The sequence below is a fragment of the Oreochromis niloticus genome, linkage group LG13, assembly GCF_001858045.2.
Source record: "Oreochromis niloticus isolate F11D_XX linkage group LG13, O_niloticus_UMD_NMBU, whole genome shotgun sequence".
NCBI lineage: Eukaryota > Metazoa > Chordata > Actinopteri > Cichliformes > Cichlidae > Oreochromis > Oreochromis niloticus.
In genome coordinates, this window is record NC_031978.2 from 25,778,308 (window position 1) to 25,801,682 (window position 23,375).

General features: G+C 40.3%; 2 protein-coding genes across 5 annotated transcripts; both read right to left on the reverse strand.

The window, feature by feature from the left end:
• Positions 1–632: 632 nt before the first annotated feature.
• On the reverse strand, positions 633–7,470 carry si:ch211-117n7.7 (Monoacylglycerol lipase ABHD12-like). 2 transcript variants are annotated; one of them, XM_003441071.5, is made up of 13 exons: positions 7,228–7,469; positions 4,971–5,086; positions 4,769–4,874; positions 4,502–4,621; positions 4,356–4,386; positions 4,224–4,269; positions 3,775–3,904; positions 2,553–2,590; positions 2,034–2,116; positions 1,843–1,925; positions 1,643–1,721; positions 1,381–1,502; positions 633–1,284 (listed from the first exon to the last, which is right to left on the reverse strand). In XM_003441071.5, the coding sequence occupies exons 1-13, from the start codon at positions 7,326–7,328 to the stop codon at positions 1,263–1,265; spliced, it is 1,077 nt and encodes a 358-aa protein (XP_003441119.1). In that variant the 5' UTR covers positions 7,329–7,469; the 3' UTR covers positions 633–1,262. The 2 variants fall into 2 exon arrangements, 1 of the variants encoding a protein (XP_003441119.1); XR_003213571.1 differs by having other exon boundaries at positions 1,273–1,284; positions 1,599–1,721; positions 7,228–7,470.
• A 2,550-nt stretch (positions 7,471–10,020) lies between these two features.
• On the reverse strand, positions 10,021–19,359 carry mocos (molybdenum cofactor sulfurase). Of its 3 annotated transcripts, none has more exons than XM_005473821.4 (15): positions 18,743–19,353; positions 18,568–18,657; positions 18,394–18,460; positions 17,650–18,294; positions 17,470–17,546; positions 17,132–17,331; positions 16,921–17,037; positions 16,446–16,826; positions 16,176–16,338; positions 15,962–16,043; positions 15,438–15,562; positions 11,139–11,235; positions 10,853–10,994; positions 10,663–10,767; positions 10,021–10,557 (listed from the first exon to the last, which is right to left on the reverse strand). In XM_005473821.4, exons 1-15 carry the CDS (start codon positions 18,852–18,854, stop codon positions 10,450–10,452), a joined length of 2,511 nt encoding a protein of 836 aa, XP_005473878.1. In that variant the 5' UTR covers positions 18,855–19,353; the 3' UTR covers positions 10,021–10,449. The 3 variants fall into 3 exon arrangements, with proteins under 3 accessions (XP_005473878.1, XP_025753453.1, XP_005473879.1); XM_025897668.1 differs by having other exon boundaries at positions 18,573–18,657; positions 18,743–18,782; XM_005473822.4 differs by lacking the exons at positions 10,021–10,557; positions 10,663–10,767; positions 10,853–10,994; positions 11,139–11,235 and adding an exon at positions 15,633–15,759 and having other exon boundaries at positions 15,432–15,562; positions 18,743–19,359.
• Positions 19,360–23,375: the final 4,016 nt, after the last annotated feature.

Genomic DNA, 23,375 nt, shown 5'->3' on the forward strand with positions numbered 1-23,375 from the left:
TATAGAAACTCTGTCGGCGCATCTACCGCAACCTTCGGCCACGTCATCCGACTGCAAAGACTGGAGCTTCAACTTTGACAGAGAGCTGGTGCATGAAACATGATCCTCGAGTACAACAAGCGGGTCTATTCACTGTCTGATGAGGCCTCTTAATGGGCCCAAAGTTGTCCGAACAATTTGTCAGTCTGAGCCACGGAAACGCGCAATTTCAAGCAAGCACAGCAACCTCTAAATGTCCTACTTGTTTGGATTGCAGTTCTAGGGTTATTCTTTGGATAAAGCTGTTAAGTTAAACCTGAGTTTAAGACTAACTTAAAAGTTCCAATGCACTTTGTCCTTAAAGATAAATTTAGTCAGAGTTCAGCTAAAGGTAGGCTGACTGTAGTCTCAAACAGACACTCGTCTTCCTTGACTACTTAAATGCTCTCTGGTGTCATTTAATATGTACAATTGTCTGAGTTAGATTCAGACTCTTCAAAATGGAAATGTTTTATATTACAATATTCTACATAAATGTATACAAATATCAACTTTAACTGAAAGTTACCCTGTTTCTCATTTACTGCCCCCTACTTGGGTGAAACTGCACAGCAGATGACATTACCATAATTTACAATGAGGGCTTGGTTCACAGTCAGTCAACATAACTTTAATTAATGCAATAACAAATATACAATTTCCTTGTGTTTCCTTCCTTGTATTTCCTTACAGTGGAAGAAATCATTTAATATAAGCAGATTTTTTAACACCTTTGTGGATATCATACATCTTGAACTATAGCTACAGGAGTCTTCAGAGGTCCCATCTTGTAGCTGTTTTTAACAAGACAGACATAAAACTGAAATTCCCCAAAACTTATCTGTATGCCTTACATATTCTGTGGTTTAGACGATGTAACTCAGGATTTCTGTCTCTATTTCCTTTTTTTTTTTTTCTTTAACGACACTTGTGATAACAGAAGATAACATAAGTTATCACTTGTGTGGCAATGTCTCACATTTCCATTTCCTATTTGCAATCACAAAAATCAGCAGTTAATCCTAAAGCTGCAACTCATTTAGAAACAATTTCATAAAAGCTTTAAAAATTCTTTCAGTTCATTAAAAACATTAAACTCATTCAATTTACAGTTTTCAGAATTCATAAAGACGTTTCAGTAAATCACTTTTTTTTTTTGCAAAATATGTAAATCAACTCATTAAAATCAGTGGTCTCCATGTGAAGTATGACGAGGCTTTTCTGCTTCAGATGTCTTTCCAGCATTACAAAGACTGCACAAACCTCCTGTAGAAGAGACACAAGGGAATATAGTACACGTTGTGGAAATTAAACAGATTTGATGTAATCACTGCGAGCACGATTAGTGTGATGTTTTCTCACTTTATGATTTCAGGCAGACGGGGGTCTCTGTATAAGCCGTTGTGCAGATATCCCAGAGACCCTTCAAATGTCACCAGCTTGACTCTCTCTGTATTCTGGGCACGTGCAGCCATCTCGTATGTCTGGGGGAGTAAAGAGAAGGAAATTCAGTTTACCTAAAACAAAAATGTTCCTAGAAGAGATACTTAATTACTTACAGCTCTAATGAAAACACTGACTCAGTTTACTTTAAATGACAAGCAGCTGCCTGTGCCACTGATACCTGCTGAGCAACCTCAATGGGAACCAAGTGATCATCCTCAGAATGAAGGAAAAGTATGGGACTTCTCATTTTCTTCAAACTGCAGAATAACAGAGCTATATCAAATCCCAGCATTTTTCTAGCAATAACAAAATTTTTAGCCTATTAACGTATTACATATCTCTTAATATTTCACTACTGTATGTACATAACCAACTTACTTTTCTTCAGTAGGAAAGACAAACTTATAATCCTCCCATGGTGCTCGGTATAAGTAACCAAGGCCTGGAAATTTCCAGTAACGCTTTAAACACAAAGAAAAAAGTCATTGCAAAGTCTGTTGTGATGCAGTAACACAGTCACAAGAAATAAATACCACAAATACTAAAAGTGGTAGGTTAGACAAGCATACCCAAGCAAAAGGGTTAAATGGAGGAATATTTTGCCGAACAGTATTGAATGCGCCTTCAAGGATCACCCCATCAAACACCACTCCTGAAAAGAACGGGAAACAATCACCATGTTGAGCTCATGTGCTCTTATGCCCAATTTATGCTTCAGCGGGAACTTTACATCATAGCCTACGACGCAACCTGACGTGCACCTTTTAAGAAACGTAGCTAACACGTCGGGTTGATGTAGCCGCAGAGATTGAGTTATATATTGGATTTCTCCTGTGCTGCTTTTCGCTGCAGTCTTTGAATTTATCAGTGAGAGAATAACAATCATCACCTCAGTATAAGGAAAAATAATCATAGCATCAATATAAAGACTTAGTAATTAATGGTTACCACGTGGTAATTAACAGAATGCATGGCACAAAAATAAATGCGGGTACAAAGGTTGAGTCGTAGGCTTTACAAAGATTCCTCGCAAAAGTTTAAATCAGACATTATTTCTATTTGCCTGATTCATTAGTAGCAAAACCTACCCTGCTCCAGAAGTTTGTCTGCAGTGTTAGTCGCCACTCTGCACGGAAATACAGAATAGCATTTTCAGTTTATCCACTACGTTATCTTCTCAACTAATCTGGATGTTTCCAGATTCATTACAGCTGTTGACTAATTTAAACTAAATCCAATTTAATTATTTTTTTTAAAGAAATGCAAACTGGTTCGAGGTATCTTGTTTTTTTTCAGCATTAAACCAATACAATGAAAAACAGCTAAATGTACAGCTACATTCATTTCAATATGAACACGTCTTTTAAAAAAAAAAAAAATACCTAGACGTTACAAAATGAACAAAAAAAATTAGGTTAACATAAAAAAAAAAAATAGACATTAAGCACCGAATTATCTCCACCTGGAAAAAAACAGAAAAACTATTTCTCAATATGAAACGGGAAATAGCCAATTCATGAGGGATCTGCGTTGCATAAAGCGTTTATCACTTGCCTATTCATAAGGCTTCCTCCGTTTCTATTCAGTCAGTCAGAACAGGTAAGGTTCCATAATTTGCTGCCTAGTGACAAAAATCTGAAGTACTTCCAAACAGGGATCTTTCCGGTGCCGAGCTGGGCTGTGAACTATCTGCCATCATTACCACACAGTTGCTGATGAATTATTCCAGATTTAAATTACCCTCCTGCCAGGCCTAAGCACCAGGAAATTATGTATTTTTAAGATGTTTTCTTTGACAACTGTTAACTTTGCTCATTAATGTTATTAGCCTCCTGTTCCTGTTCATCATTTTTGCATATAAAAACAGCCTGAAAGAGTTGGTAGAACTAAAAATGCTATGACTTCTCATCATTTACCTTCAGTTGTTCAGCTGATGGGTCCTGGTTAAGATCAGCTAAATCATTTACTAGTTTATCCCTTCCTTTGCACCAGCGGCTTATCCTAAGCCTGAAGTAAAAAGAAGTGCACCAACACCATGCAGCTGCTTCTATCAGGTTTTATAGTAAAAATCCAACTTTGCAGCCTATGCAGAACTTTTTTGCCCCAACAATCGAATTTTAATTTTTACAGTCGAATGGCATTATTGCTTTCTGTCAAATTTGATAATGAAATTTAGAATAGCTCTTGACTGCTGCAGATTATTACTTCAATATTTTAAAAGGAGGAGGATGTGACAAGTATTCCAAACATTTTTTGGGAGTGTGTAAAGGTCTCCAAAATGCTGCACATCAGGAGTCTTTCCTTACTGACCCAGTGCCAAGAGAATGTCCCCAGATAACGACAAGGCTGTTTCCGCTGCGTTCTTTGACCCAGTTGTACACGCAGAGGGCATCAGTGGTCAGACCGGATTCAGTCGGCTCTCCGGTGGAATCTCCAAAACCTGCCAGAGATTGTCACATCATTTGCTATTCACGGTCACGTCAGTAAGCTGATCTTGAGAGCAAAGCAGCCACAAGGTGGCAGTCACTTAGAGGAAAACCCTCATCAGGCACTGACCTGAAGCTGAACTGATCTCTTTTGACTGCCTTACAACAAACAACTCATCAAGCGCAACAAAATTAGTTTACAGTGATTATATGTCTGCAAATGATATTAAATCAATGTGAGAAGGTTTTGCTTTACAATCAATACTAAGGCAAAAAAGCACTGAAATAGAAAATATGTTTAAATAAGAGTCATAAATCTTCATTTGTACCAACCTCTGTAGTCAGGCACCAGGACATGGTAACCAAGAGCACTCAATATCTGTTGACACATAACACTTATTTGTCATCAGAATGGCCACAAAGACCTTTTAAAAGATTAATATGTTTGTATTTGTGATCACTCACTTTTGCAACTCCCACCCGATGAGGAGCTGCCCTGTTGGATTCATAAAAAAAAAGCCACAGAGCCAAAAAATTGGTATTTTTTCCAAAGTGTGGAACCTCTACTCTTTGTGTCTGCAGCTGTAATACAAATGCATTATTTATAATACCTCGTGCCTGTGTTTCCATGAAGATATATGAAAACTGGACTTCCATCGCTTAAAGTGTTTTGGTACCACGCCAAGTCTTTCCCCTGTGCCTCCTTCCACCGACTTTCAGGGACAGTGTGCCTTTGACGGTCAAAACAATGCACCGCTTAGAAATACAACCAACAACTGGATCATTAAAAAACAAGTGCTGTCCTTTAGTCTTAAGCTTTTAAAAGCTATGCAAGGAAAAAAAAGAAAAGAAAAAAATTTAACTTAGCTTATGCTCACCATACGCCGAGGGAAATTCCTTCCTCTGATGTTAAGTACATGTTGATGGTGTGATTAAGGGAGAAATCAGCAGGTCGGCTGAGGTCAACAAAGAATGGCAGCCTGACTATAAACAGGAAAAAAGAGAGGTGATTTTTTTTTTTCTGAGTAGCAAGCTAAGGATTTACAGTACTTCCAACCGGCAAACTGGATTTTCACATACTTCTGTGTGTGTAAACAAAGTGCTGAATTAATTCTGGGAGCATTTTCACCGAGAAAGGCACCACAACCAAGATAACAAAGAGGGCCAATAAGCCTTTTTTTAGCCACCCTTGGGACCTATAAGGAGACAGAGAAAGACAAAAATAAAAACAATGTGACTGGAGACTAGGGATGGATATTGATAAGATCTTATTGATTGGCAATTCTGCTTATCGGACAGATTCTTCAACTATTCCTCGATTGATTCTTGTTCCACTTTCTTTGTGTAAAAGAAAATAGGCATACGCAGGTTTTCAGCATGTTCACCTGAGACTTAACACTGTGTACAAACAGAGTGGGAAAAACGCTGGCAAGTGACTCAGGGGGTGCAAAATCTCCACGAACATGACTCACTGTTTTTGCATCAGTCATATAAACATGAAAGCATTTATAAAAGGTATAAAACAGTCTGGAGGCGTACAATTTCAGTAGACTAGGCCGTTCCTGTTTGCACCGACACCGACTTTCTTTCTTTATCCAAAATTATTATAAACTTCTGATGACTTTATTCTGCCTACCCCTAACTGTCCAATCTGTGTTAAAACACCAAATCAACACTACAGCAACACTAAAACGTTTGGCTCCCACTTCTCCTCTTCATGACATCTAAATTCAGCTGCATCCCTGCAGACAGTTTGAATGACTCAGCAAATGTGAGAAGCATCAAGTGAGGGGAGAGGAGGACGGGGGTGTGGTGAATGACTTTGTTGAGTGGTGCAAAAAGAAACCACCTGCAGCTCTACTCAGGCAAGATCTGAGAAACAAATAGCTGCCCCCCCCTAAAAAAATAAATAAATATACAATATATACAAATATTCATACATATATTCAGCCAGGTTTCACAATGAGCTCACCCGAAACCCTGGCTGATTGGGAGCCACACCCGCTTTCACACCTTGGCTCATGTGATTAGGTAGAGGATCATCAGGGGGTCCTTTTGTCCCTCTTTGGGGGGAAACTCCCACTGGGTTTAAATCTGGGAGTCCCCACCATTGACCCTTAGAACTGAAGAAGCTTCTCGGATGAGAGGTGAAACGTCTTCAAGAAACTCAAAGAAGTCCAGACGCTTTTCTTTCCAAGCTCCTTAGACTACGATGACCTGGATGACTGAGAACCTTCACAGACACAATATATACAAATACAATCTCCCTCAGAGACACACTGAAGGGACTGTGGACCAGGTTGAGCAGATGTACTTGGAAATGCATACTCATTCCCACTGGTGTGCACCGAGCAGCTCTCCACATGTCGTAACAGTCTGTGGATGCAGCATTAATATAGAAACATTAATATGGGAGAGAAGAACTGAACGATCTAATCAAGACGGCAGGCTGTCATTGGAGTCAGTCTGGACTCCCTGGAGGCAACAGCGGAAAAAAGGATGCTATTCAGACTATTGCCAATTAATGGACAATACATCCCACCCCTTCCATTAACACTTTAATCAGGCAGAAGAGCCCTTTTAGTCAAAGACTGATCTCTCGGTACTGCTCGGGGGAAACATCTAGGAGGTCACTTGTTCCACAAGCCATCACTGTCTAAAGTTAACTCATTGAATTTATTATTCAAATCTTTTCTGAAAAAATAAAGTTCACTGCAGATTTTTAATGAATCACCTCTCTTTTTTCCTGTTTATAGTCAGGCTGCCATTCTTTGCAGGGTGACGCAATGAACCTTAGGTTCACTGGGCAGTCGCTCTGCAGAAGACGTGTCTGTTAGTGATGTTATATTTTAACATTTTCAAGACACTTCCAGTCCCTGACACAGTTTAGTTTTCAACAACACTTACAGGAATTCCTGTACTTTGGGAAAATGACTCACTTGTATTGCTCCACTAGTTATTGTATTGCTCCGTAGTGCGTTAGAATTTCAACATATGGCCATTATGCACGACATATTTTCAGATGTTTACAACAACGCCCTCTATGAGTTTTTGATATTGTTGTCTTCGCTAAATGCGTTTGCGCAATACTTCAATGTCCAATTATCTAGCTAACGACCTATCATCTCTATTATGGTCTAGTAAAAGTGTGCTTGTAGTAGTAACACCATATAGTGTCATGTAGTAAAATGCACCTCATGCGCTTCCAAACGTATAACAAACAGAATAATAAACTAAACGCGAAAACTGTCTTGGTGCAGACTCGAAGTAGAACTTTTAATTCCACTAGCCGTTAAAAGGTAAAAGCTAACGCAGTAAGGTAAGCTAGCTAACTCACTGTGGTGACCGTGTCCCCTCCTTCTTCTTGGATTTGGAAGACCGCTGTCCCCCGCTATTGTCGGAGGATGGCTCATTCTGTTTAACGTCCCTTCTCTTCATTATTTAATGTCAGTAATACTGAACAAAAATAGACTTTATCTATACAGCTAAACGTCTGAAACAGTTGTATGGCTCGCAAGGAACTTCAGCAAAGTTTGAGCGAAGTCTGTTCAAAGACCTGAAGTTTAATTCGCGGTGAAAGGGCGGTGCCAGAGGCTTTTAAGGTAGCACAGGTTTACACTACAAAGCACAATATATGTTACACGTGACGCGACCTTAAGACAGCAATCCAGACAGCTCGATACAGTCTGTGGCAGAGGTGTCAAACATCAGGTCCGGGGTCAGAGCAAGAGTCCAATCTGGCTCTCTGCAAGGCTTTGGAAAATGTGAACAGGGGCATAAATCTCGGATTTTTTTTAAAGCTTTTCCTCCTAATAAAAACCTGTGTCATGGCCATTCACTACAACCATAAAGTAATTAAGTGATAGATAAACAACTAAATGACAGAAAAGTCCCAGTTCTTTCACTATCTACTAAAAAAAAAAGCATTTAAAGGAGAGTCTGGGCAATGTCTGTGCAAAATACTTCTTAAAATTAAGTAGTATGTAAGTACTCTTCGGGAATACTTCTCCAGGCTACCTGAAGTTCCCCAACATTAGTGACTGAAATGCAGCCCCAAACCACTGCAGATATTTAGGGCTGTAGACATTAACTTTGATCCCTCTCTCTTTACCTCTTGTGCAGATATTGATGACTAATTGAACCAATAATTTAAAATGGGGATTCCTCACTCCATAAGACATGCTCCCACTGAGTTCTTGTGTAATTTGACGCACCTCAGCCTTTCCTCCCTGTTTCCCATCATTAAGAATGGCTACTTGCCAGCCAGCCTTCCACTGATAGCATTTCTGATGAGGCTTCAATGAAAAGTAGATGGATCAACTGAAGGGCCAGATGCATCTTTCAGGTCCTGTGTCAGGTCTTAGCTGACATTTTATGTGTTTCATGAAGACATGATCTGATCCAGTATTTTAGACCTGACACTTCTTCTTTTGCCCCACACTTGTCCAGTATTGTAAGATTTATTTAATAGCATGCTGAACACCGTGTAAATTGTTTTCAGCTAAGAGCCCTTAGAGAATCTCATTGCTGGTGCAAAAACATTATTTTGTCTGTCAAACTGTGTTATCTTTTACATTTTTTGTAGATTCAGCTAAAGCAATGAGAACATATCATGTGTTATGATACAGGCTGCTAGTGATAAAGTGCCAAAAGACACAATTTAAAATTGGTTCTTTGATAAGTGTGCTAAGTTATGCACAGACAGAACTCCAGTCCATCCTTTGAGTAAGTTTATTAAGTGACTTAACAAAAAAAAACAAAAAACAAAACCTTTGAAAATGGTCAGCTACAAGGACTGGACTGAAATTGAGAAGCCTGGAGAGCTACTGCTCAGGACCACTTTAAAATTACAAAAAGAGTCTTCCCCTCTGAAGGAAAATATAAATAAACAAATATTTGAATTTTTTTGTAATGTTATTACAAAAAAAAAATTAAAAAGATTCTTTCATTTCTACTGTCCAAGAAATCTAACCTTATTGTTTTTTGGGAAATACGCAAATTCTGTCTGTTTTACATGAAATTATTACTGGCCTAAAATATTATCAACTATTTAAGCTTTATTTATATAGAACTTAGAATATAATTCAACATGCTTTAAATGTGATAAATAAAATATAGGATGCAAAAAAGGAAAAGAAAGAAAAGAAAGAGATTTGCAAGCAAATCCACACCAAAAACACTAGTGCACCCTCACCGACAGTCTGGGAGGTTTCTATACTACAAGAAATATGTTTTAGATTTTTGGCAGCAGTCACATCGGTGGTGTGTTTAGGAGGAAATGGCAATAAAAACCTTCATGGGGAAAACCTTCACAAAGAACTGTCTGGAGGGTTAATATGAGCTGGGATTAATGCATCAAGCTTGACATGTTATGGATCAGATAACACATTGAAACCACACAGCGTGCACAATTATTGGCGCATTTTGACTTTATCATTATTTCTATATGCATATTTTCAAGCTCTGCATCACATGAATGATAATGATGATGAGGGAGACTAAATGTAATGAGGCCTAAAGTGATCCACACCTTGTATTAAGTTGTAGGATTACCTCAGCTACGCTGGAGCACAACCACCTCTGAGTAAGAGTTCTCTGTGCTGTGTTGTAGGGTTCTCTGGTCAAACCTTGCTCTTGCAGTGAAAGTCGTTGTTGTTGACTGGCACTGTATAAATACAACCGAACTGAATCAAAATACATAAAGACTCAGGCTGCTGTTACTGCACATCATTACGCATGCATCAAAATAGAGTAGTGTGTATTGTCACTAAGCCAGCACACCTCTCTGAAGAGCATTTGGGAGTCTCCAGTTGCTGTCTTAGTGAAAGTTGACTCTGAGATGAAGAAACGGACACTCCATGATTCAAAGGCTTATGACAGTTATTGAAACGAAAAATTGCTAGGATGGTGGATGCTCATATTACACACGGCCAAAGTTTCAAATAATGAGGTGGGTGTATGCTCTATGAGCCAAAAGCTGGGGCTTCATAGGGATCTAAACATTGCTTTTCAGTCATTTTTTTCTACTCTTGGCTCCATTAATGTGGTCATCTAAAGCATTCAGCTGTGGCTGTGAGCACAAGCCACTTTCATTTCTTTTCCGTGGAAGGAACAGCCATTGAAGACAAAGTTGGTTTAAAGTGACAGGGATTGCATTCTGTTTTTTATTTACCTTTTACACAGCACACCAACCTTTCTGGAATTGGTTTGTAATTGTGCACATCTCCATGAGAAAAAAAAACCCCTCCTTGCAATGCATTTGCTCAACATCAAAGTTAGTTGTGACAGCAGTTTTTTTTTTATTTCACATCTTCTTTACATTAAAAAAAAATCCCCAAATGTCATACATTTTCCATCACAACGATCTGAAAGCCTGAATGATGTGGCATGAAAAGGACACTTGAGAGGACCACTCCGGTTATACAAAGAAAAAGAGCAACGTCTCCAGTAACTCTGTCAGTGTTTGACAGGTGATATTTAGGATGCACAGCAGAGAAATGGCCTCTTAGGACCAGAGATGTCACTGAAATAAATTAAGAGGATGTTGCAGACGACTGCTTTAAGAACTGTTTGGCTTGGGCTGTATGAGGGAACCGACAGAGAGGACATTGGCTGCTGCGGTGGAGCCCTCTGTTAGCTGATGGGTCAGGTAAACACCAAAGGTCACCTAAAAATCACAAAATAACAGAGAGTCTGAGTTGCCACACACACAAACAAACACACAACCACACAAAGCATCTACATGTAGGTGCAGTAATTGCTTTTGACTGACCTTCCCGCTGCGGTAAGCAGACAGAGACATTAGCGGCTCTTTTGTTTTGCTTCCTGTGTCTTGGTCTATTCCAACCATGTGACATCTTCCACAATGTCCTGCAACCTTCAGGTTAGACAGAGGGAGCATATTCATTTTGGACAAATCCGCAGTTGAAGATTTCATCATTTATCTCAAAGTGTCAGCTCACCATGAATTGAGTACTGCCAATAATCAAGTGTGACCAATTATCCTCCTCAAACGGTTCGACACCAGCGATGACTAAATTGGCCCGGAAGCGGCTAATGACACTCTGTGTGTCAAGGAGCTGATCACCCTCAGAATCGTCCTGCCTGAGAAAGCAAATGTGGAAATTGCATGTTAGTTTGCCTTGCTGTGTAAATGACCCACTGTGATGCAAATGTACAGACATCGATGCATCCTGAATATTTCACTGGAGCCATGTGTATTTTGAATAACATGCCATGTGTTCAAACCTGCTGCTCATTAGGTTCTGAATGAGCTCCACGCTGGCACGGTTGATCATGAGATACTGAGCTTCATTTACCAGGGAGAGCGATGTGGAGGTGGCAGCTAGAAGGGAACAACTTCATATTAGCACAGCGAGCTGAGGAAAACATTTTCATTAACACTGTCGTTTAAAAAAGTCTGGTAATTGAGATTTTACTGAAATACAGCGTTTGGAAAATGTAAGTGAATCTTGGCACACATCAAAATGCACAATTCAACACACAAAATGTTTTGTTGGGTTACATGGATGAAATCTTCTATCACTGTGTCCTTGAAATATTCTTAAAAAAATATCAGAGAATGTACAAGGAAGTGACAGCTGCAGAAACTGTAGCAGAGAAAGAGCAGCCACAAAAAATGAGATGGTTATACCACAATAAATACATTTTTGTTTTTTAAATTAAAAGGAAATAGCTATTGATTAAATATTATGACGGAAGTTGTCTAGTAAATAAAACTTGTCAAAAAATATTATACTGAAGCAAGAGTTAGTTTTTCGGACTGGAGAATTGCTCTCTGAGTGTTTATTTGTCAAATTGCCAGTTATGGCCTAACACACTTACAAATATTAAAGATTCGAGTGAAATTTCACTCGATATGAGGAAATTTACTCAGGCTGTGAAAACAGTTGCAACAAGTTTCTTAGTGGTCTACAGAAAATGGACAATAACCTGAGATTATAACGTTCCTAAAGACATAATCAGCAGTGGTACTGTACACTGGATTAGACCATAAACTGATGGATTCAGCCATTGTTTTCTTGACTCGGTGCTTTATTAATGCTATTATTGATTTTTTTTTTTAAATCAGTAGTGACTCAGCAAGCTAATTTAGCAAGCTGCATAAACTATAGTGGTGGAAAACACAAATGCACTTTATTTTATGCACATGCAATTTTTTTGGATAGTTTGCACTATACAGAAAATCTATCTATCTATGTATATATATATACACATATATATACAGGGTGGGCCATTTATATGGATACACCATAATAAAATGGGAATGGTTGGTGATATTAAAGTCCTGTTTGTGGCACATTAGTATAGGAAGAGGGCCATGTGACACATCAAACTTATTGGTAATGTCACAAGAAAAACAATGGTGTGCTTGGTTTCAACGTAACTTTATTCTTTCATGAGTTATTTACAAGTTTCTGACCACTTATAAAATGTGTTCAATGTGCTGCCCATTGTGTTGGATTGTCAATGCAACCCTCTTCTCCCACTCTTCACACACTGATAGCAACACTGCAGGAGAAATGGCAGCACAGGCATCCAGTATCCGTAGTTTCAGGTGCTGCACATCTCGTATCTTCACACCATAGACAATTGCCTTCAGATGACCCCAAAGATAAAAAGTCTAAGGAGGTCAGATCAGGAGACCTTGGGGGCCATTCAACTGACCCACGACGACCAATCCACTTTCCAGGAAACTGTTCATCTAGGAATGCTCGGACCTGGCACCCATAATGTGGTGGTGCACCATCTTGCTGGAAAAACTCAGGGAACGTGCCAGCTTCAGTGCACAAAGAGGGAAACACATCATCATGTAGCAATTTCTAATATCCAGTGGTCTTGAGGTTTCCATTGACCCACTATCGTTGTACCCCATATACCACACCAAACCATCACTTTTGTTGTTCCAACAGTCTTGGAGGGATCCATCCAATGTGGGTTAGTGTCAGACCAATAGCGGTGGTTTTGTTTGTTAACTTCACCATTCACATAAAAGTTTGCCTCATCACTGAACGAAATCTTCTGCACGAACTGAGGGTCCTGTTCCAATTTTTGTTTTGCCCATTCTGCAAATTCTGTGCACCGATCTGGGTCATCCTCGTTGAGATGCTGCAGTAGCTGGAGTTTGTAAGGGTGCCATTTGTGAGTAGCTAATATCCGCCGAAGGGATGTTCAACTAATGCCACTCTCCAGTGACATGCGGCGAGTGCTACGCTGTGGGCTCTTGCTGAATGAAGCTAGGACAGCCACTGATGTTTCTTCATTAGTGACAGTTTTCTTGCGTCCACATTTTGGCAAATCCAACACTGAACCAGTTTCACGAAACTTAGCAAGCAGTTTGCTAACTGTAGCATGGGAGATGGGTGGTCTCGTAGGGTGTCTTGCATTGAAATCTGCTGCAATGACCCGGTTACTGCGTTCACCAGCTATCAACACAATTTCGATCCACTCCTCACGTGTTAACCTCTTCGACATGTCAATGACTGTGATCAAAGAGAAACTTGTAAATAACTCATGAAAGAATAAAGTTACGTTGAAACCAAGCACACCATTGTTTTTCTTGTGACATTACCAATAAGTTTGATGTGTCACATGGCCCTCTTCCTATTGAAAAAACAAAAGTTGTATCCAAGATGGCCGACTTCTAAATGGCCACCATGGTCACCACCCATCTTGAGGAGTTTGCCCCCTCACATATACTAATGTGCCACAAACAGGACTTTAATATCACCAACCATTCCCATGTTATTATGGTGTATCCATATAAATGGCCCACCCTGTACATATATATCACAAACATAACTGAAGAGCCCATTTCAGTCACATAACATAGTGTAGGTGAGGCCAAACAATGATCGCCTACAGATTCTTGTTTCATCTATCAAGGCAGCCATGTCTTACAACTTAAAGCCTTTCTAGTATCCAAATGGATGAGTTGTTTAGAAAATCACACACTGTGTAGTTGTCATATAGTTGTACTGTTGTTATTAAGTGAGATCTAACCATAGAGATCAAAATTATATTTCGCAGCTTTTATGTGTATAAATTTGGGCATTTTAACATTGGAGTCTACAGGGTTTTACTCACTTTTGGAGTAAGCCTCAAGGCCACTCTGGGAACGGCAGCTTTTGGCCCTTATGTGCTTACATCCCTTGGCCTTGTTGCTTAGTTAGGATACAAATAAAAAAGTTGTAAAGCTATGCACTCTGGAGTTTGGGAAATGAAAGATGTCAGAAATGTATACTAAACGCCAGGATAATCTGGAGACTTGCAAAAGGCAGATTTCAAAACAAAGAACGATCGGCATCTGCACAGGCGAGGCCGAGATGTCCTAATTTGCTGTAGTTTCAGACAAGCTCAAAAGAGACTGCAGTACAAGGGCACACATGGCTCCTCTCATCATACTCTTTCAAAGTGGTACGATAAGAAGAACTGTGGTGTCTGGATTTGTGTGCATTCATCTTCAAGGAGCATAAGTCAGGCCAGTGGTAGCAGCCACAAGTCCATTTGTTCATAACAAAGTGGGAGTGACTCTGAGGTCCGCACAGAGCCTCAAGTTCACCATCTGATGGGGAAATTTATGTCACGCAGACCCAAGCTGACCGTTGTATACATGCAAAAGTATAAGTAAGTATTTCCTGGTATAATCCATGCTTAGATTCTCCCTGGACTCTAAATGTCCAGAGCTTTCAAATCCCTTATCTCCAGTTTGTAGCACAGGCTTTCCATTAAAATCCTGGACTCTCCATGCCAGATTAAGTTCACTTTTATAAAGTCATATTAACCATAACAACTGAACTTGATGCACTTTATGCATTTATTTATTGTGTTTTGCTTGCCTTTATGTTAGTGCTGACACGGGACAGTACTACAATTTCGTTGTACTATTGTACAAAATATAAGTATACAGTTTTAAGCCATTGAGTTGTTACATTTAACTCATTAATCAGGTACGCACTATTTTTAGATAAGCACTTTAAATATACATATCTTGTGTTTACAATGGAACAGCCAATCAGAAAAAAGCTGGCTTAAGGCTGGGAGAGTGAATTAGCTAAAATGGCTTGTGTCAGAGTGGCTGCACACAAGCTAGGTATAAGATAAATAAGGATTGTTTTGAACTCTGAGTCATCCAAAGCTACTCTAGTGGAGCCCAAAAGAAAATATAGAGCATGAAATGAACATAATGGGGCATGTTTTCTGCTCCCTTATTAATAGTTTTCACACATTGCGAAGTGCAAAAGGAATCAGGTGTGAATGTTTGCTCAGTAGGTGTGATTTTTTTTAATCAAATCGCATGTTCCAGTCTAAATGAGGGATTCACATCCTTGGCTGAGAATCCCAGGCATACGCAGTGTTTTCACAGTCTTTCGGATTACAATCTGACGCTCTTAAGCAGTGTCACAGAAAAAGATGTTGCCAGCATTACTGAATGCAAGGTCACACTGCTCGTGCACTGTATTCCACATAAATCTAGAGTAAACAGAGAAAGGCGAAGCAAAACAGGTGAAATGCTTGTACTGGTACCTTCACTAGGCCTTTTCTTCATTTCTCGGGTGAAATCAGGCCTTTGTTTTATCAGGCGGCACGGCTGTCCAAGGAAGTCTGAAAGCCATGATGCAGCCTCATCCCCACAGTCGACAGTCTCCACCCTTGGGGAAGGAGGAAGATTATATTCAGGAGACCCCCGGGGGAAATCTACAGAGTTTTGATGCTGCTTACTATTTGCTGCGACATCTAATCGGAGAATCACTGGGTGAATGGCTTTTTTTTTAAAGCTTGTGTCTCGTCATGTGGGGATCTGTCAGAGGAGATTAATATCATCTCCTGCTCCATTGTTTGTTTTCCCCTAAAAATGGTAAGCAGCAGGAATTTCATAAGAAGCTGGGAGAGGAAGGCCTTATAATACCATCCACAAAGAAGGGGTAGCATAAAGAACGACGCAGGTAGGGAGAGCGTTGACACGAGAGGAAAACAAAGAACAAATGACATGTGTCACAATATTTCCTGCAGCTCATGCTTTTTGGATGTCTCAAACGCTGCCAGCTCACCTGTCACCACAAACTTTGCTGTGACACACCCTCGTGTGCGAATGATTGTTGTTTTCCAGGGGAACAGAAATGGTATCCATCCCTGTAGGGCGATTGAAGAAAAAACAAAACAAAATTCCTCTTTGAAGTTTACAGCACAAAAATCGGACTAACTGAAATTTAGATATATATTTTAAAAATGTATTCCCAGTGAGCCATGGACTGAGTGTCTGACCTGGTGCCTGCAGGAGCAATTTGTTGGAGCGAATGTGGACTTGTGGGCGAATGAGGCATAAACGTGGCTCCCTCTTCTGACTCAGGCAAACGCCGTTTCCATTCACCACCATCCAGCCTCTGTCATACAGTAAACCCAGCGGGCCCACCGGCCAGTCGTGGACCTGCATGAAGAGCAGACTCAAATCAAAACAGGTAGAGTGGAAGAAGGAGGAGAAGAGAAAAAGGTTAGAAAAGAAAGACGAGAGATAAGACTGGGCTGTTCTCAAACCTCATACGCTCCACAAGATTTGATAGGATAGATGTATATGTTGGTCAGAGTATAAGCCTCCCCATGGCTGTTTGAGTCTCTCAGTTGAAATCCCTTCAGTGATGCTTCTGTGGGCTTCTTTTCATCTCCTTTATATACTTCTCCATTAGTAATTTTGATTGAAGGAGATTTATTGGAGTCCTCTGATGCTGCAACAGCTCTTTTTAACTCCTGTAGCCTCTCTTGGTCTACTGTGACGGGTTTCTCTACGAAGCACTCCGCCACAAAGTTCAGGAACTTTTGACAGTCTTCAAATGTTGACATGTAGCCGAAGGACACTCGAATAGATCCGGTCGGCTGGCCATCCACTATGTCGATGTTGTCTCCACAGACGTGGCCGGCCTTGAAGAGAGAAAGAGAGAGAGAGAGACGTTTCATTCTACCTACGCATGCCCTTAACAGACTTTGACAATTTTCTCATTCTTTCATCTCTCACCTGCAGGTTCCTCTTCACCCGCTGATTGGTGATCCCGAGGAAGGACTGACATGCCCCCGTGTTGCAGAAGCAACCCGTGCGCACGTGAATATTGTACAGGTTGGCCATTCTGTCGACCTGTGAGTGACAGAAATTATTTCACCTCCTTTACATAAACACACAATTATTAGACTCTTATGAAATAGAAGTAAATTCTGTTTTCCACATGCACCTGCGAATAGCCAATTATCTGCCCATTTGAATCCATTAGGTTGAAGTTCAGGACTGCACCCTGTGTGATTGGACTGTCAAACTGGCCTTCGGTGTATATGTGAGCCACTGGTCTCCCGTTGCCATGGCAAAGACTTGACAGCAGCATGTAAGTGTATCGTGCCAGGCCGAACGTGTGCTGCTGGATGTTGTGCATGCCCCCTGAAGGGAAAAAGAAATAAACGAAGGTTGAGGGCTGTTGTTTTTAACCTGAGGCAGATTATAAACAACCCGCATACGCATCATGATTTCGCTATTAAACAACAGATTGAATGAATCGCCATGCTCTGGCAACAGTACCTGTGATTCTGTAAAGAGCTTCAAATGCGTGATTTAAGCCAATGATGTCCAAGAAGGAGACAGTGCCATCTTCAAATCTTTATCAGGGAGAGAGAAAACATTGTGTTTCGAATACAGATGCTCACAACAGTGAGTTCTCAGAGACTATCTGGCGTTCGATGGGCTGTAAGAATGTTTTACCTGTCAGAAATATTTGCCGCCTGTACATAATAATCTTCTCCGGAAAGGTAAGCTGCTGCTGTGCCTCCTCCGAAATAAGTCTTTTTTAGTATGTCTGCTGCATCGTTACGGACAAGAAGCGCCCCCAGACCTGTGGGGAAGCCAAATATCTTGTAGAAAGAGATGGGAATGAAATCAGCAGGGCAGTCCTGTAGGCTTAGAGGCGAACAACTGACATAACAGGCTGCATCGAGCAACACAAACCAGCGGCCTTGGTGGGCGCACGCTGGGTAAAGGCGTCTCGCCTGGATGCCTTTCACATGGCTAAGGGGATACTTCCTCCCTGAGAAGTTGCTCTGTGCTGGGTAGCAGAAGAGGTGCGGTGTCTGGCAAATAACATCTTCAACTTGAGCTTCATCCTTTGCTCTGTTTTCCAATTCCTGCGGGGAGACAGGCTGGGTAACCACCCCCCGGCTAGAAGTCAGTCCTCTCATGCCAACTACAGAGGTATGGCTGTCAGTGAGGTAGCAGAAGTGACTCCCTGCTTGGCTCTCTGTGTGCGACCTCCAGGGAAAGCTCTCAGCCACTAATTTAAGAGCGGCTGTACAACCAGAAGTGAAAATCACAGAGTACTCCTCAGGGGTGGTGTTAAAATGCTGCAATACCCTGTAAGAAAATGTTTTCACTCATTTATTCCAGCAAAGTACCAACTGAAGGAGTTGCTGGCCCATTATTAAGGCTTTTGAGAGCATGCACAGACTTTACCTGTATCTGACCCGGTCCACCGTGTCATGTGTGAGTCTGCTGCTGGGGTTGTGGCTGTGGGGGTTTCCTATTTGGGGGGGGGGACAAAAAGGAGATACTTTTAAATTTCATGGCTCAATGAAAAATAACCACATAGCAGTAACACTTGGTGGGATTTTATGTGACTTGTCTCACCGTACAGATTGCTTGTAATGTCCCGGCAGTAGTCCTTAAGCACAGACTCGGGATACAAAGTAGCTGCTGCATGATCCAGGTATGTTATCCCTGTTTACAACAGAGGAGAAGCAACGGTTTACAGCCAGCGGTTCCGTCACTACAGCTGCTGATCAGGACTGAGCACAATCATTACCTTTAATCCGCGTGAACTCCTGCTCGATCACGTCTCTGAAGTTTTCTCCATAACCGTAGCGCCCCGAGACCTGCTGAAAAGTTTCAAAAGTGCAAAGTTGGTGGAAAGCCATTATGACAATTGTTCCGCTGAACAAAGGTTACACAAAACACAGCGGGACTGCTCCTGCTTCAGCTATTTCAAACACAGTCCTTATCACCGTGTAGGTTACTGATCGACTCTGTGAGAGTGTAAAGTCCGGCGGACGGAAGCTAAGCTTTTGTAGTCCTCGTCCATTTGTAGTCCTGGTGCGTAAGACAGGCCGACCCAGCAGATATTGGTGTTACTTTAATTATTATCGGTGTAATTACTATTTACTATTCCGCTAGAAAGACGGAAGAGAGCACCAAAACATGTTGCCTCTTGGACCAATCAAGACTGCTGTAGCTGCACAGTGGTCACGTGACTCGCTTAAAAAAAATCTCAACCTTCGCGTTTGGCCAATTTTTGTAGAAGAGCATCAGCTAAACGGTGAGAAAGGGAGGCAAACTTAAAAATGTTTAGCTTGGAGGAAACAAAAGTCCTTAAAATTTTACACTGGTTTTTAATATAGGTTAGTTGAATCTTCTAATCTTATCGGGAGGCCAGGTACTCTCTGTGAATGTGATTAAAGATAAGTGAGTCATGCACTTGTAAGCAGGGGCGATTTTAGCCCATTTTGGCCCATTTTCGGGGTGCTAAAGCACCCCCAAAATGAATCAAGGCACCCCAAAAGATTTCTTACTTTTTTTTTGACAGTATTTGCTGTTTGTGTGACACACTACTAAAAATATTAAAAAAATACAGTATTGTACTTGTTTGAGACGTAACATTTTAACAACAACAGTAGAGATAATCCCCCCCCCCTCCCAAAATGGTTTGTTCCAGCTCGCCTTGCTGCCAGAGCGATGGTGGCTGAGACGCAGCGGAGCGGAGCTGTGTGTACCTGGCTTAAAACAGGACATATTCGCTGCATTTAACCTTCAGTAACTCTTTATATAGTTCGGTAGGAGTCAGACCATGTTTCTGTTTAGCTGAAAAACATTACACCCAGGTAACCTGCAGTGTTGAAAACGTGTTTCCCGACGATCTTTGCTACCCTACAAACCGTCCTACTCATTGACTGTTTCTACAGTCAGTGGTCCTGCTCTGTAGTAAAATCAGTGACATTTGACCGTCCTGTTGCTCCCATTGAAATGTATACAGCCTATTTAAAATCTAAAACTTAAAATTGTCCGTAGCCTGCTGTTGTTACCACTGTCCTGTTTGAAATGGATACTAACTGACTGAATGTCCATTAACCTTATAACTATTGTTGTGTGTGTGTGCGTGTGTGTGTGTGTGTACAGAGAGACAGCCAGGTTCATAATGGATATAAGGACGTTTTATCAAAAAAAGGAGCCACATTCAGGTAAAAGTGTAAAATCAAATGATCCGTCAATCAAGAATAATGTTGGATCAGTGTTTCAATATTTATATCTTTTATTAGATGTTCATGTGGTTTGGTTATTTGCCTTTTGGTTGAAAGTACACTGAAAGAGAACTTTTTGTTAGTGATCTTAATAGCATTGTTTTCATATTAATGTAATTTTCCATCTAACTGTATACAGTCTATTTGTGTATGATTGCCAGTCCAAAGAGGGAGAGGGGAATATGAGGAGAAAGTACAAGGTCAGGAAGAACCAAGTAAGAAAAAAGACAGGGAACAGTGACAGGCAAAACAGAAACTGTTAAACTGACAAAGAGAAAAAACCTGATTTTACTCACACAATCTGGAAGTTGTTTTCTCCCTATATTAAAGCTGCTATACAGAATCTACAAAACAAACTGGGTTGAAACATTTTTGACCCTCTTTAACAACATTCCAACATAACATTATCATTGATTGGGGAGATTAAAATTAATGATATATTTTTATGTGGTTCAGCCACAACTCTACTAAAACCTCAATAGGTAGGCCAACTTTTGGACTGTCCAGTTGTCTGTATGACTGCCGCAGTACGTACATCACATTTCCACACTATCAGAAAGTGCCAAACGGTGCCCTGGTGGAGTGAGGAGCTGTAAAGAGAAGCAGAGTGCTCTGTTTATATTCTAAAAATGTTTTAAGCTGGCTTGTTTCAAAGATTCTGTACAGCAGCTTTAAATGTTTTCCAAAAGCACACATGCACTTATCAGTGTTTCTCAAACTTTTTACAGTGTGTACCACCTGATAAAATGTCAAGCTCTCCCAAGTACCACTATGAAAGCATGAAACTCATAAATCTTACAACACAAAATTAGTATTATTAAATTAGTCAAATTAGTATCTGCAGCAATGTTCCCTCTAAGCTGCGCACGTGCGCAATTGCGCACTGCTGGCACGGTCTCTGCGCACAGAAAATCTGTGTTGCGCACAAAAAAAAATTAACCTGAATTGAAATTAAAATTAATACTTTAACAATTCTGTTTTGCAGTGTTAGTCAGTAAGTGACTGACTGCTCCTGTAAGGGATTAGAACGATGCCACCTTATCCCATAGTCCAGCCAATAATGCGATTTACATTCGTATATACGCAGCTAATCAACGTGGTTGACAGGCTATGACAGCGTCCTTATGTGCCGACACCGGTCTTTTAGCTGGCAAAGCGGCATGGCTGATGTGGAGTGAAGCCACGTTAATGACAACGTGTACAACCATTGGAGATGTGAGCAGGACAGACGGAACAATTGACGGAAAAAGTGTGGACTTTATACCAGTTTTTAAATTGTGTTGATAGGCCACGTAAAACCAGAGTTGTGATAAAAACAAAAAATGCAATGTTTGGTTTTCTTCCTGAATACTGTCATTGTTTATATTTACTGCGGGAATAAACGGTAAAAACGGCGTTTTATAAGAAAAAAGGCTCGAAAGCACTCCCCGCCTGTGAGCAAAAACAAACTCCACCCCCCTCTCCCTTTCCTATTCGTCCAAAAAAGTACCATGTCGACCAATCAAAAAATGATATGGCAACGTGGCATCTAGTTGTTAAGAAACGGGGGGAAGTTTTAGGAGTGACGGCGGTGTTCTGAGATGTGAGAGATTTGCGATGTTTAGCACAAATCTTGTGTAGTTAGTGTGTAGTGTAGTTTTGCTGTGTGTGTCAGAACAATGAGGCGAGTACTGAATGTTACAGGTGTTACAGGAGTGATACATCTCCTGTTGTCAGGCCTGCAGGTATCAGGCTGTTGTTCTCCTTTATCTCATAGTGGACATAAATTATTTTTTGGAGTGGCACAAATAATTTGTGTGGCATCAGATTTGATGCAGAACAGCTGATTGTTCTGTAAATAGTTTGAAATGTTTATTTAAAAATGCCTTGGCTGCATTTAAAAAAAAATAGCTGCAAAAATCTTTGTTGTTTGCCAAACTGAGTTACTTTTTTGAAGAAGTAACTATATAATTAATTGCCCAACATTGGTCATTATATACTGTATTTGGCAGACAGAGTTACAGGACTCTCTCCCAGACCACAGACTCATAATACAAGTCAGAGCTTTTTTTAAAAAGAAAGAAAGTTGTGTTTTCAAAATTGGAGTTCAAGTTATTTTTACTTCCAATAGTGTTAACATACTACACAGGTCAATGACTAGATTTTTTTTAAATTTTCATTGTAAGTGGGCTAAAGCAGTTAATTAAAAGTAGTCTAACATAAATGTAAATGCTGTAATTTGATTATTTCAATAAGCCATGTAACTTGGATGGATTAGATGCCGGCGCGACCACAGTGCACACGTCTGATGTCGCTCACAGTGGTCCAAGGGATCGCTCAGGGAGTTTGTGCGTTCGCTCAGACATGTGAAAAATTAGAGGGAACATTGATCTGCAGTAAAGATTTTTTCATACATTGTATACATTCTAACACAGGCAAAGTTGCCTCCATTTTATAGTTTTTTATTAATATTTTGTAATAATTTATTTGTAATAATTTATTTTGTTTTGGGAGTGTTTTTTATGTATCTGTATTATATTATACATACACATTAAAAGTGAATCTCTGTACAAAAAATGCACTGTTTACTTTTTACTCACTATGAGCATCATTCATTTTTCTCCCCCAGTAATTAAGGTTAGGATATGTATTTTTTTTACTCCAATCCATTCTTCTTTTGCAGCATTTAAATAAACTTTATCAGATTTGATGGTTTTGTTACAGACTTTTTAAATAAGTGTTTTGTTTTTCTTTCACAAATGTGGGGATTAAATTGTGTTAAAATGTACAAAACAGTGATGTCATGTTTTGAGACGAGGACCCAGGCACAGAGAGACTTGTTGAATTTAAGAATCTTATGATTTAATAAAGAAATTTGCAGACTTGCACAGAGATGGTAAAATTATGATGACTGATAACGGAGACTAAAACAACAGACGATGAGGACAGGGAGGAACAGGGGTTTAAATGCACCAAAGAGACAGTTATAGAGAACTCGGGACAACTGGAGACATTTAAGGATGCAGGGACTGACAGAGACAGGGAAGAAGTCTCATCGTGACGTGTAAAGTTTATCTTGCCTGGCTGGGCAGCTCTCTGGGTGCTCAGCACCCCCAAAGCTCTAATCCTAGAATCGCCCCTGCTTGTAAGTCTATACTACCTTAA